Source organism: Anolis carolinensis, chromosome 4 (genome assembly GCF_035594765.1).
Source record: "Anolis carolinensis isolate JA03-04 chromosome 4, rAnoCar3.1.pri, whole genome shotgun sequence".
NCBI lineage: Eukaryota > Metazoa > Chordata > Lepidosauria > Squamata > Dactyloidae > Anolis > Anolis carolinensis.
Genome location: NC_085844.1, coordinates 155,794,152 through 155,807,075, shown reverse-complemented (window position 1 = coordinate 155,807,075; position 12,924 = coordinate 155,794,152). Strand labels below are relative to the sequence as shown.

General features: G+C 45.8%; 1 protein-coding gene and 1 long non-coding RNA gene across 2 annotated transcripts in view; one reads left to right on the top strand and one right to left on the bottom strand.

Moving 5' to 3' along the window:
* Window positions 1-380, bottom strand: part of znhit6 (zinc finger HIT-type containing 6) — a 43,229-nt gene extending 42,849 nt beyond the window's left edge. The window contains exon 1 of the mRNA XM_003223038.4: window positions 237-380. Coding sequence (XP_003223086.1) covers window positions 237-286 — 50 coding nt within the window. The 5' untranslated portion in view covers window positions 287-380. The remainder of the gene's footprint in view (window positions 1-236) is intronic.
* LOC134298334 (uncharacterized) overlaps window positions 353-12,924 on the top strand; it is a 54,699-nt gene continuing 42,127 nt past the window's right edge. Inside the window, exon 1 of the long non-coding RNA XR_010005355.1 lies at window positions 353-685. This is a non-coding gene — a long non-coding RNA (uncharacterized LOC134298334). The remainder of the gene's footprint in view (window positions 686-12,924) is intronic.

The following is a 12,924-nucleotide window of genomic DNA, read 5'->3' as shown; positions in this document are numbered from 1 at the left end:
GGAGTCCTGGGAGTTGTATTTTGGGGAGGCACCCCGCAGCATTGAGCCATGTGGCATGCATTCTCCCGCAGAGACTTCTCCCTGAGGGCTGAGCCCCGCGTGGAGGCCTGGCTTCGGCCTGAGGAACCTCCTCTCCCACCAAAGGTGGCGGGGAGCCCTCTTCTTCGGGGCCTGAAGCGGAAGGGAGCCCCATGTCTCTCCTCAAGGGAGGAAGGAGCCGGAAGGGCCTTCCTTACCTCCGCAGCGACATCTTCCGCCCGCCATTCGCGTTTAGCGCCGCCATCATGATCTCTCCTCTCCTTGAAGCCTAGCGAGGCTGCGAGCCTTTGAGTGACGCCGCCCGGAGAGGAAGCACCGCCCCCTGGCGGCACCTGGAGGAAGCGCCCGCCCACGAACACATCTCTCTCCAAGCAGACAGCGGCGCTTGCCTATTGTTTGCTTAAGGCTGCATCCCCAATGGTTTGGACTCCAACTCCCAGAGGACCCTGATACTTTGGGATTTTGGGACCCCTAAGTCCAAAAAAAACCTTGAAGATCAGGGTTTGGGAAAGGCTGTACTTTGACACCATGAGGCCCGTAAACCTCCACCTCCCCAAGATGACTTTTCAGGCTTGTGTCTCCTAATCTGGTACAAGATCTCAACTAGGCCCTGCAGTGACCATCATTCTGTAAAGGTTCTTCACAGGTAATACGTCTTGAATCTTTGCTCCCTATTAAAACCCGTTCTTGTTCGCACCACCACAACCTATAATGCAACAAGGGCAAATAGTACAATATCTAAAGTATAGACCTTGTTCGCCATGCACAAGTATTGGACTTCACAGGATCTTTCAATGTGAAGCATCCTTTTGCACCTTTGGGTGACTCATGACAACCATAAAGTGAATCTATCACAGGATGTTCAATGTGTTGTCGAAGGCTTTTATGGCCGGAATCACAGGGTTGCTGTGAGTTTTCCGGGCTCTATGGCCATGTTCCGGACATTTCACCCACATCTATGGCAGGTATAGAATTACCCCAGGCAGGAAGCAGCCAGGCATTGAAGCTGAAAAGCTTTTCAATACTAATCAAGGTGATTAACTGCAAGATTCACACTTGCTTCCAACAGACAAGAGTTCTTTCTCCCACTCTGGACATTCCAGATATGTAAACCCCATTTGCCTACTTTCCAACAGAGCTCAAAACCTCTGAGGATGCCTGCCATAGATGTGGGCAAGAGAGAATGCTTCTGGAAGATGGCCATACAGGCCAGAAAACTCACAGCAACCCACTTATCACAGAATATTCTTGCAGTATTTGTCCTGAGGAGGTTTGCGTTGCCTCCTTCTGAGGCAAAGAGTGATTCAACACCTGATCTCCCCATATGTTAGTCTGAGACTGAATCCAGTACACTATACTCACTTGCTGGAATTACTTGAGAATCTCACAGAAATTAGAAGGCCACCCTGCATTAGTCTCATAGCCTTTTCTAGCATTGTGCCCTCCAGGAAATTCTAGGAGGAATCAAAACAGTAGAAGGAAGAGATCAAGGTAAACTGATCTACCATAATGCAGGACAACATGATCTACTACAAAAGAAAAATTAGAAATATTTCCAGAGCAGATAATCCAATTACAGTAGAGTCTCACTTATCCAACATAAACGGGCCGGCAGAATGTTGGATAAGTGAATATGTTGGATTGTAGCGGAACCTTCGTGCTACGGTTCTTGTTGGCGCAGTGGAGGAATTTTGAAGACGGACAACTGAAGGAATTTCCCAGAAAGCAGTTTTATTTCGCTAATGGCCACTAGGGGTCCCCCTAGCACAAAGTAAGTGCTTCTCCAGGGGAACCGCCCAGTGACATGCTGAGTGAACATTTATACACACTACAGGGTTCGGGTTATGCCCGCCCACAAGCAAATTCATTGGCTTAGAGTTGTGACGCTGCCCAATCTGTGCTGACCAGCAGGCCGGCTGCACCCTTTTTGTGCCGTGCTCACAAATCTTTCAGAGCGCCTGCGTACGCATGCTCTGTTTGTTTATCTATAGCTTTCATTTCTTCAGAAACACATGATTTCCCAGAAGTCACATGTTTCTGTGAGTTTATGCACCCGGGTCGCTAGCTGTCGCCATCTCTGCCCATATATGGTATTTCCTGGGGTTCCTTAACCCCCCCCGCCTCACTCCCCCATTTTCTTTTTGCGAAGCGCATGTACAAAAGCTGAAGCAAAGCATTATGGTTCCATCCAATCCCGCTTGGCTTGGAGTATGGCTATCTTTTTTTCAGGTAAAGATTGTGTGACACACCTAGTACACATTTGCATCATTATTGGAGTGCAACACATAACTATGAGAACAATGAACAATCCTAAAATCCCTACCAACAATATGTTCTTCAACCATTCTATTGAGGGTAACCAGCTAGTCACCCAGGAGAAGGGAGACCAACCTTCTATCTCCTGGACATTATTGTAAATTAACTTTTGTAATGACTCGATGTCATCTTCAATAGTATTATTCAAGTTATGAAATTTCACTACACAACGTCCTCTAACCATGGCGCATAACCCCCCTCTGGCCGCCAGTAGGTAGTCAAGGGCCAACTTATGCTGTAGGGCCATCTGGCTGATTTCTTCTACTTCAGACTGGATTTCCCGGAAAATTTTACCAGTGGCATTTATGGACTTTTCAAGGCGGCAAGTCAGGCCTAGAACACTTCTACGGTTTGCTTGAGCTACAATCCCTGGGTAAGCACCCAGTGTCAACAAGCCTGTGATCAGGCCTCCTCCTACACGGGAGGCTTCTGAACCTGACAGGGCCTTGTTGATAATGACCTCATCCGAGCATTCTGGTCCTAGAGGGCCTGTTTGCACAATGTCCCGTTTCAGGCGCTGATGCCCTTTGTGTAAGACCTGAACTGGGAATGTCAAATAACCCACACCGACACACTGGTAGTTGCCGGGGTGATAATTTGTGGCCCATTTATCAAAGAAAAACCATAGATTTGGATCCCTAATTTGCCATAACGGACAGAGGCTTTTACCTAGGCTCAGTTGGGTTAATTGTTGCAGTATGTTCATATAAGATTTTAGGCCCTCAATAGAATCATTCACACTAAATGTGGGATAATCTGGATACATGCTAGCCCACTCGGTTGCGGTTAGATTTAATCGTGAGACATAAGATGTATTAAATCGTCCATGTAGATAGAACCGGTCTCGACAATGGGAATAATTGCCTAATCGGGAAAAGAACGCCTGCCTAGTTCCCCAGTGTTTCCACTCAGAATTCCATATTCCCGATCCTCCACAACAGAAGCACAAACCCCTGGTGGAGGTATGGTATCTAAACCGTCGAAACCGAGTTTTATTTATCCTTTGCGGTATGCTAGAAAACACGGTAGGTGGACCCTCCTGAGCCTTGGACAATCCCTCCAACACAATCTGTGGTTCATCAATTAAATCGGGAAGAAATGAAAAATCTCCTACGGTGAGGGGGTGTTCATATATTAATGCTACCTCTTTCCCGTGCTGCTCAAACATATAATTGGCATGTTCTTTTATCCAATTCCCATGTGCTCTTTTTCCAAAAGAGAGAATAAAACTCAGCACAAATAATATACCAAACACAGTGCGCTTTCCTCCCCTCCTCATAGCTTGTCTCCCACTTTTTCCTCTCAAAATGTCTAGCCACCATCTCCCGGAGAGCGCCTTTGTTGGGCCATGCTGCGACATACTTGACCACCGACGCTCCGTTGCACCCGAAGGGATCAGCTTCATGGCCTTGTTGACCCCTTAGGGAGTTGCCGGATGATCCTGAGTCTCAGGTCCTCACCAGGAACTCGCTCCGTCCGCCACTCCTCAGGTGCTAATTTTACACGGGTGTAATGTATCCACGGCTTAATCTCCTTCACCTTCACTGCAGTGGGGGTAGACAGGAGCACAACATAGGGTCCTCGCCACTTGGGTCCCAATGGCTCAATCTTCCAATCCTTGACCAGAACCTCGTCACCTGGTGAAAAACAATGTAGAGGTGTGGTAGGGAATGGTGGGTTCAATTCAGAAATGTATTTTTCTAACTGCTGCATTTGTCTGCCCAAAGCCTGAACCTGGGCCAATGTCTGTTTCTCTCCTATGAGGTGCTGCTCAGCTCCTGTCTCTAAGGCTCCCTTCAAGTTCAAAGGGGGTCGTCCATAGAGTCTTTCAAAAGGGGAGAGTCCTGTCCGTTTGTGTGGTGTACATCTGATTCCTAATAATGCCATGGGCAAAACCACCGTCCACGGCAATCCTGTCTCTTGGCAAAGTTTCCCAAGCTGAGCCTTTAATGTCCTATTCATTCTTTCCACTTTTCCAGAAGATTGGGGTCTATATGCACAATGTAACTTCCACTTTATGCCCAAAATTCTACATAATCCTTGCACAGCCTGTTGAATATATGCGGGGCCATTATCTGATCCAATTTCTAAGGGTATGCCAAATCTGGGAATAACATCTTTCATTAGAGCTCTTGACACCTCTACAGCCTTCTCAGTTCTTGTAGGGTAAGCTTCCACCCATCCTGTGTATGTGTCCACGAACACCAGTAAATATTTGTATCCTTTGTATGGGGGCATTTCTGTAAAGTCAGTGACTAAAGCTTCAAAGGGTACCCCACCCACATGTTGGACTCCTGGTGGCTTGAGGGGTCCTTCTCTGGGGTTATTTTTGATACATGTCCAGCATCTTCGGGCTGCTGCTGCCGTTAGGCTATGTAATCCATCGATATACAACTGTCGTCCTAGCAGATTTGCCAATGCCATTTTTCCTAAATGTGTGTTTTGGTGCATGTGTTGGACTAAGTGCCATGCCAAGTCCTTAGGGACGTAGACACGGGCGTCTGGCATCACTATGAGTTCTCCTGACCACTGACCCTTCTCCTTTAAGGCCCATTCTTCTTCCTCTGGTGTATATGTAATGTTATGTTCAGTTAATTCTACCTGTAGGGCCATTACCTGATGTTCAATATAGGGCAGCCTAGCTGCCTCTTTGGCTGCCAGATCAGCCTGCCTATTTCCTTGCACTACGGGATCGTCTCCACGTTGGTGCCCTTTACAATGCATCACAGCCACCTGCCTTGGCTTCCAAACCGCCTCCAGGAGATCCACAATCTCTCCAGCATGTTTCACGCACTTTCCTCCAGACGTGAGGAGCCCGCGCTCCTTGTACAGTGCTCCATGTGCGTGGAGGGTGGTGAAGGCATATTTTGAGTCTGTGTAGACGTTAACCCGCTTTCCGCTTGACAATTCCAACGCTCGGGTCAGGGCAATCAATTCGGCCTTCTGGGCAGAAGTCCCCGGGGGCAGTGACTCTGCTTCCAGCGTCTCTCCCCCCCACCGAACAACCGCATAACCTGAGTGTCTTTGATTATTTTCCATAAAGGAGCTTCCATCTGTGAACAGAGTGTCGTCCACCTTAGTTAGTGGCACATCCTTCAAATCCGGTCGACTGGAGAATACCTCATCCATCACCTGGGCACACTGATGGATCGTGGTGTCTCCTGGAGTCGGGAGCAAGGTGGCCGGATTCAGAGTGGAGCAAGTCTCCAGGGTCACCAGTGGGTTGTCACACAACAATCCCTCATATTTCATTAACCTCTCACTTGTGAGCCAGCGCGGTCCCTTAATGTCTAACAGTGCCTTAACGCTATGGGGCACCTTAACTGTCAGTGGCTGTCCTAGGGTCAATTTATTCGCTTCTTTGATTAAATCTACTGATGCTGCCACAGCCCTCAGGCAAGGTGGCAATCCACGAGCCACTGTGTCCAATTGCTTTGACAAGTAGGCAATCGGCCTTTGCCATGAACCTAGTGGTTGGGTCAATACTCCAACCGCTGTTCCTTCCCGCTCTGCAGCGAACAGAGTGAATGGTTTTTCCAAATCGGGCAGTCCTAATGCTGGAGATGACATCAATGCTTCTTTTAATGCCTTAAATGCCTGTTGACATTCTTCTGTCCACTCAAATGGATCTTCTCTTCCACCTCTCGTAGCCTGGTACAGTGGCTTAGCCAACACGGCGTAGTTGGGGATCCACTGTCTACAATATCCTGCTGATCCCAAAAATTCCCGCACCTGTCGCCGGGTACTGGGAGTGGGGATGGCACAAACAACTTCCTTTCTTTCAGCTCCTAACATCTTCTTTCCTTCGGTCAGATGGAACCCCAAATATTTCACCGTGGGACAGCACAACTGGGCCTTTTTCTTTGACACTTTGTAACCCTTTTCTTCCAATGTCTTGAGAAATCTCAAAGTATGCTCTTTACAGCCCCCTAGTGTCCGGCAAGCGATAAGCAGGTCATCTGCATATTGAAGCCAAATTCCCTCTTCCTTAGGTATTACAAAATCCTGTAAGTCTTTGGCCAGGGCTTGACCAAAAATGGTCGGGCTATCCCGGAACCCCTGAGGAAGGCGTGTCCAAACATACTGGGTCCTTTGCCCTGACTGCTGAGATTCCCACTGGAAAGCAAAGATCGGTTGGGATACAGGGGCCAATCGAATACAAAAGAATGCATCCTTTAAATCCAATACAGTAAACCATTTGGCAAATGCTGGTACTAGACTCATCATGATGTATGGATTTGGCACTACCGGGGTTAGGGGAACGGTGACTTGATTTACAGCCCGCAAATCTTGAACTGGGCGATATTCTCCTTGTCCTCCTGGTTTCTTGACTGGGAGCAGGGGCGTGTTCCATGGGGAACTGCATGGTACCAATATCCCATGCTGCAGAAGTCGCTCTAGATGCTTTCTGATCCCCTGCACTGCCTCTCGACTGACGGGATACTGTGGCTTGCATATGGGCCCCATTCCTCTTTTCACTTCCACCACCACCGGTGGAACATATTTAGCTAATCCTGGAGGATTATCTTCTGCCCACACTAAAGGAGTCTCATGCCATGGCCATTGTATTTCTTCAGTAAAAATCCTAACTTGAAACAGTCTCCATTCCTCTTCCATGGGAAATGATAGCTCCACTTGTCCATTCTTCATGAACTGGAGTTGAGCTTGTAATTTTGATAAAATGTCCCTTCCCAATAAAGGGACTGGGCAGTCTGGGAGATATAACATCTTATGCTTGACCTGATGTCCGGCCAGATTGCAGGTGCGTTCCTTAAGGAAGGGGCACTTCTGGGTCTTCCCAGACACCCCTATTACTTTCGTAGTTTCCCGAGTTGGTGGACTAATTTTTGTATTTACTACTGATTTTTCGGCACCTGTGTCCACTAAAAAGTCCAATTGTTGGTCCCCGATTTCAAGTGTGACCATCGGCTCCCCGGGGTCCAACAAAACAAGAGCCTGGCTTCCTCATTCCTCTCCTCCATCCATATCTTCCCATTCTTCTTCCATCACAGCTGCTGCAGCTATCACCTCTCTTGCAGGAAAAGGTACGTAGTTCCCACGCCCTCTTCCCCTTCCTGGGTTTCTTCCTCTCTCAGGCCTTCCTCTTTCTCTCGGTCCTTCCTGACTTCCTTCTCTTCCTTCTCTTCCTTCTGGGCATTCACCTTTCCAGTGTCCAAACTTCTTACATTTAGCACATTGGTCTCGACCTAACCTCCGAGGGGGCCCCCTTCTTCCTCCTTGTCCCCCTCTGGCATATCCTCCTCTTCCTCTCTGTCCACTTGCACTTTGTTCCATCATGGTAACTAATGCTTGGTATTCCTGCTTCTTCTTCCTGTCCTTCTTCTCTTCTTCTACCTGGTCCCTCGCCATATAAACTTGATCTGCGAGTGCCAACAATTCATTCATAGTCTTTCCTAGAAATCCTGGTTGCTTTTGAATCTTTCTCCGGATGTCAGGAGCCGCTTGACTGATAAAAGACTGTTGAATCGCCCTCCTACCGTTTTCATCCTCCAAATTATACGGGCTATACTTTCTATATGCTGCCTCCAGCCTTTCCAAAAAGGCTGTTGGTGACTCAGATTTTTCCTGTACCACTCCCTGAATTTTTACAATGTTGACGGGTCGCGGCGGGCCCCTCTTTACCGCTTCTACCAATATACGCTGGAATCCTCTCAGTCTCTGCAAATGTCCTTCTTCTGCGGTGTCCCATTGGGGATCTATTTCCACAGGAAACCTCTGTGCTCCCCACTCGGCTGCATCACCATCTTGTGGGGCACCAACCTGGGCTATGGCTACCCCATTATTCAACACTGCTCTTCTCTCCTCTGATGTGAACAACATATTCAACAATTGTCTGCAATCTTGCCAGGTGGGATTATGGGTTGCCATAATCCCTTCCAATAGCCTAGCCATAGCTTGGGGTTCTTCACTATAAGGTGGAGTATTATTTTTCCAATTCAAAATGTCACTACTACTGAAAGGCACTACCTGGTATGCTTGAACTATCTCATTCCTGTTGTTTATCACAGGCACCGTTCTCAAGGGCATCTGGAGGGCCGGTCCGGTCGGTGAATCACCAGACCACACCGGAGCTCCATGTCTCCGAGTTTGTGCCGGAGAAGCACCACTGGGCATCCGTTGTGACTTCTTCTTTTCCTTTGTTTCCTCCTGATATTTTTCTAGGCTAGGATAGTGTTTCTTGGCCGCTTCGGTTGACTCCGAAGAGTAGGGTGGGGGTCTCGTTCCTAGTGTGGGGGCTGTTCCCTGGGGTGGGGGGGGCGGTGGCAAGGGTGGCGGCAATAATTCCTGTTGTCTAGCCTGTACACTCAACTGTAAATCTGGGTAGTCCTCCTCATTGGATTGGAAAACTTCCTTCTTTTTCCCCTCCTTCTTCACCACCATACATTTGCCATTCCTGCACTGTCGAACCCAACCTGGATCTTCTCTAACTACCCGTTCCCACGTAGCAATATAGACCCACTGGTTCGGATGATTCACAGCACAATATTCTTCCACTGTTCGGATCAGTTTCAGATCCCACGTTCCTTCTACTTGCCAACCTAAACCAAAATCTGGCCATTCTCCCTGACACAAATTTCTCAGTCTATAATCTCTTAGGTCCCTTGGATTCCCTGCTACGGCTCTGCTAGCAAAAGAGCCAAAATTATCTAAGATGCATTGTAAGGGAGTGGAGCTCTTTGAATTTTTCCCTCCCATCCTGCCTAATAGAGGGGACTGTCCTGGCCTGGGCACCCGGCCACTCACGGCATGCGTCAGGAAACACAAGACAGAACCCCTTTCTACCTCCCTGGGAACTTTTTTTTGTCCCTCCCAGCGCTGGCGTTCCCTTAATATCTCATGCAAACCCCTATACTTGCCAGATTTCTGTAGACGTCGGACCAACCTTCGCCCCTGGGCTTTTTCCCCTGGATCCTTTTCCTCCTAGCCGGTTTCTGTGGAACCTCGCTGATGTTGCAGCTCTCACCGTCAGTCGGCGTTGGCAATCAGAGGCAAGCACCGCAGCCGGTCGTGTAGTATTCAGGGGCCCCTTCTCGTCTCACGGTAGTTGCCTCAGGCCCCCACCGCTGAGTTGAGGCCGTCCCGCCAACGGGATCCGTCTCCAAATCTCCTGGCCCGTCTTATAGGAAAAAATCACGTCGGGGTCACCAGAAAATGTAGCGGAACCTTCGTGCTACGGTTCTTGTTGGCGCAGTGGAGGAATTTTGAAGACGGACAACTGAAGGAATTTCCCAGAAAGCAGTTTTATTTCGCTAATGGCCACTAGGGGTCCCCCTAGCACAAAGTAAGTGCTTCTCCAGGGGAACCGCCCAGTGACATGCTGAGTGAACATTTATACACACTACAGGGTTCGGGTTATGCCCGCCCACAAGCAAATTCATTGGCTTAGAGTTGTGACGCTGCCCAATCTGTGCTGACCAGCAGGCCGGCTGCACCCTTTTTGTGCCGTGCTCACAAATCTTTCAGAGCGCCTGCGTACGCATGCTCTGTTTGTTTATCTATAGCTTTCATTTCTTCAGAAACACATGATTTCCCAGAAGTCACATGTTTCTGTGAGTTTATGCACCCGGGTCGCTAGCTGTCGCCATCTCTGCCCATATATGGTATTTCCTGGGGTTCCTTAACCCCCCCCGCCTCAGGATAATAAGGAGAGATTAAGGAAAAGCCTATTAAACATCAAATTAGGTTATGATTTTACAAATTAAGCACCAAAACATCATGTTATACAACAAATTTGACAGAAAAAGTAGTTCAATATGCAGTAATGCTATGTAGTAATTACTGTATTTACGAATTTAGCACCAAAATATCACGATATATTGAAAACATTGACTACAAAAATGCGTTGGATAATCCAGAACGTTGGATAAGCGAGACTCTACTGTACATTATTTCATCACAGATTAAACAATTGGATCATAAAATAAACATACAGTAATGTTAAATACTGAGCACAAAATGAAATAGGATAAGGCTTTCCAAAATTTGGGCCCTGGCTCTTTTTGATCTTTGTTTTCATTCTGTTTGAATAACATGCCTTGTGCCACAGCCCTGAATACATATAAAGACAGCTTTATTGCACACTGTGGGATGTATTTCTAAGCAAATGTGTAAAGGATTGCACTGTTACATTGCTGTCAGTTCTTCACCAACACATCTAAATGATACAAGTGGTACCAACTGTCTCCAGGATAACCAAAGATCAAAAAACAAACAAGTATATTTATGTGCCTGCAATGGTAAAGGCTTTTGTTATTTATATGCCTAATAGTTCCTTCCATTTATGCATGTATGTGCAACTCAGTAGAGAAGTGCATAGATGTAGTGTACAATGACCCCTGCCCAGAGCATATTAACAGGCAGCAGTCACCATCATGGATCTGTAAACCACAAGGATGGTCCTTGGTGTTCTTCTATGGTTGCTGTTTGAAGAAAGACACCATTCATGTTGCAACACACTTTCAGTAATTCACATGTAGATTTCGAGGTAGGGAACATCCAAAGCCCAAACTCTGTTTTAATATTTTTGCAAGTACAGTAGAGTCTCACTTATCCAACATAAACGGGCCGGCAGAATGTTGGATAAGTGAATATGTTGGATAATAAGGAGAGATTAAGAAAAAGCCTATTAAACATAAAAATAGGTTATGATTTCACAAATTAAGCACCAAAACATCATGTTATACAACAAATTTGACAGAAAAGGTAGTTCATTACACATTAATGCTATGTAGTAATTACTGTATTTACGAATTTAGCACCAAAATATCATGATATATTGAAAACATTGACTACAAAAATGCGTTGGATAATCCAGAACGTTGGATAAGTGAGTGTTGGATAAATGAGACTCTACTGTACTGATATTAAGAAAAGATACAAATTTTCAAGCTCTGCCTCTGATGATGATGATGAAATGTATTTATATCCCACTTTTATCTCCCAGAGGAGACTCAAAGCCGCCAACAAAATAGCTAATACCCTGTTTCCCCTAAAATAAGACATCCCCAGAAAATAAGACCTAGTAGAGGTTTTGCTGAATTGCTAAATATAAGGCCTCCCCTGAAAGTAAGACCTAGCAAAGTTTTTGTTTGGAAGCATGCCCAGCACCTGCCAAACAGAACACCAGAGTATGCAGGATTGGTAAATGTACATACCAGTTGTACATGGAAATAATGGTAGTAATAAGAAATTCTTGATAGGATTCACAGTTTGTCTGGTTATGCTGTACAGTATATAATAAATGTTGATTTTTTTGTTCAACAATAAATGTGAATTCTTCATGGAAAAATAAGACATCCCCTGAAAATAAGACCTAGAGCATCTTTGGGAGCAAAAATTAATATAAGACACTGTCTTATTTTCGGGGAAACACGGTACTAAAAATCATACGATGTGTAAGTTAAAACCGAAGCCATATAAACATTAAAACAGAATCAAATATAGGACATTTAAAATACATAGGATAGTTAAAATGAATTAAACTATTAAAAAGCTATTATCATTCATAAAATATAGCACCCCAGCTCAGTCTTAAAACTTTTCTTCTTTAAAAGCCTACCTGAAAAGAAAGGTGACAGAATGAAAAATCAAAATGTGTAGTCCATGTTAAATGTGGGATTTGTGTATTGGTAGTGTTTAAATGAAATTTGTGTCTTGCCTGTATTGCATGCTGATTGCATCATCCAGAGTGTACTATAGTCTGTACACACAAAGATGTGTGGCTGGAGCTGGGGAGTATCCAGACACAAGTGTTTGTGCATTACTGATTGCATCAGTTCAGTTCTGTTCTGAGTTGAGTTGAGTTCTGTCTGCTTAGAGTGAAAGTCAAGTCCTGTGTTTGTCTGCAAGTCCGTTTGTCTTGATTATTACTGCTTACAGTAAAACTTTGTATATAGTTTTACCAAAGTCTCTGGATGTCTATTTGTTCTGCGTTCCACTGATTCCATCCAACTACTGTTGCGCTGCAATTACTCTGACAGTACTGCCTTGTCAAGAATTAAGCCAGAAAGGAATCAAGTGTCTAAACACACTTGGGAGAAGAAAAACCACATTTGTTTCTAACCCATATGTGTATACCCTAATCAAGAAACAAATTTGTAGTTTGTCTTCAAGGAAAATGAGAACAAATATCCTGCACTACTAAGGTCCTGTATCCCAGGGTCTGATCCAAGATTTCTGCTTTAAACTGGATTATATAAGTCCCCACTGCCAGATAATCTAGGATAAACAGAAAACCTGGGATCAGTTCCTGGGATATAGGGCTTGTTTGGAAGGGCCCTAAGTGGCTCCTGAAGAAGCAAATAACTTGCATTGACCACTCTCTCACACTAAGTCTTGAAAAGGCTATGGTTTGAGAAATGTTAGGAGCTAAAGGAATGGGAGAAGATACTTAGGTGGCATCCTTGTCAAGTCTATTAGAGCTCATCTCAGGCAGTCTGCAGGATCAAGGAGGACAGAGGGAATAAGAATTAAGGGAGTGATCACAATGTAAGATTCTTCCACTTTAAGTAGGCTCTGAGATCTGGAACTCTATGGAAGCCTAGCAAT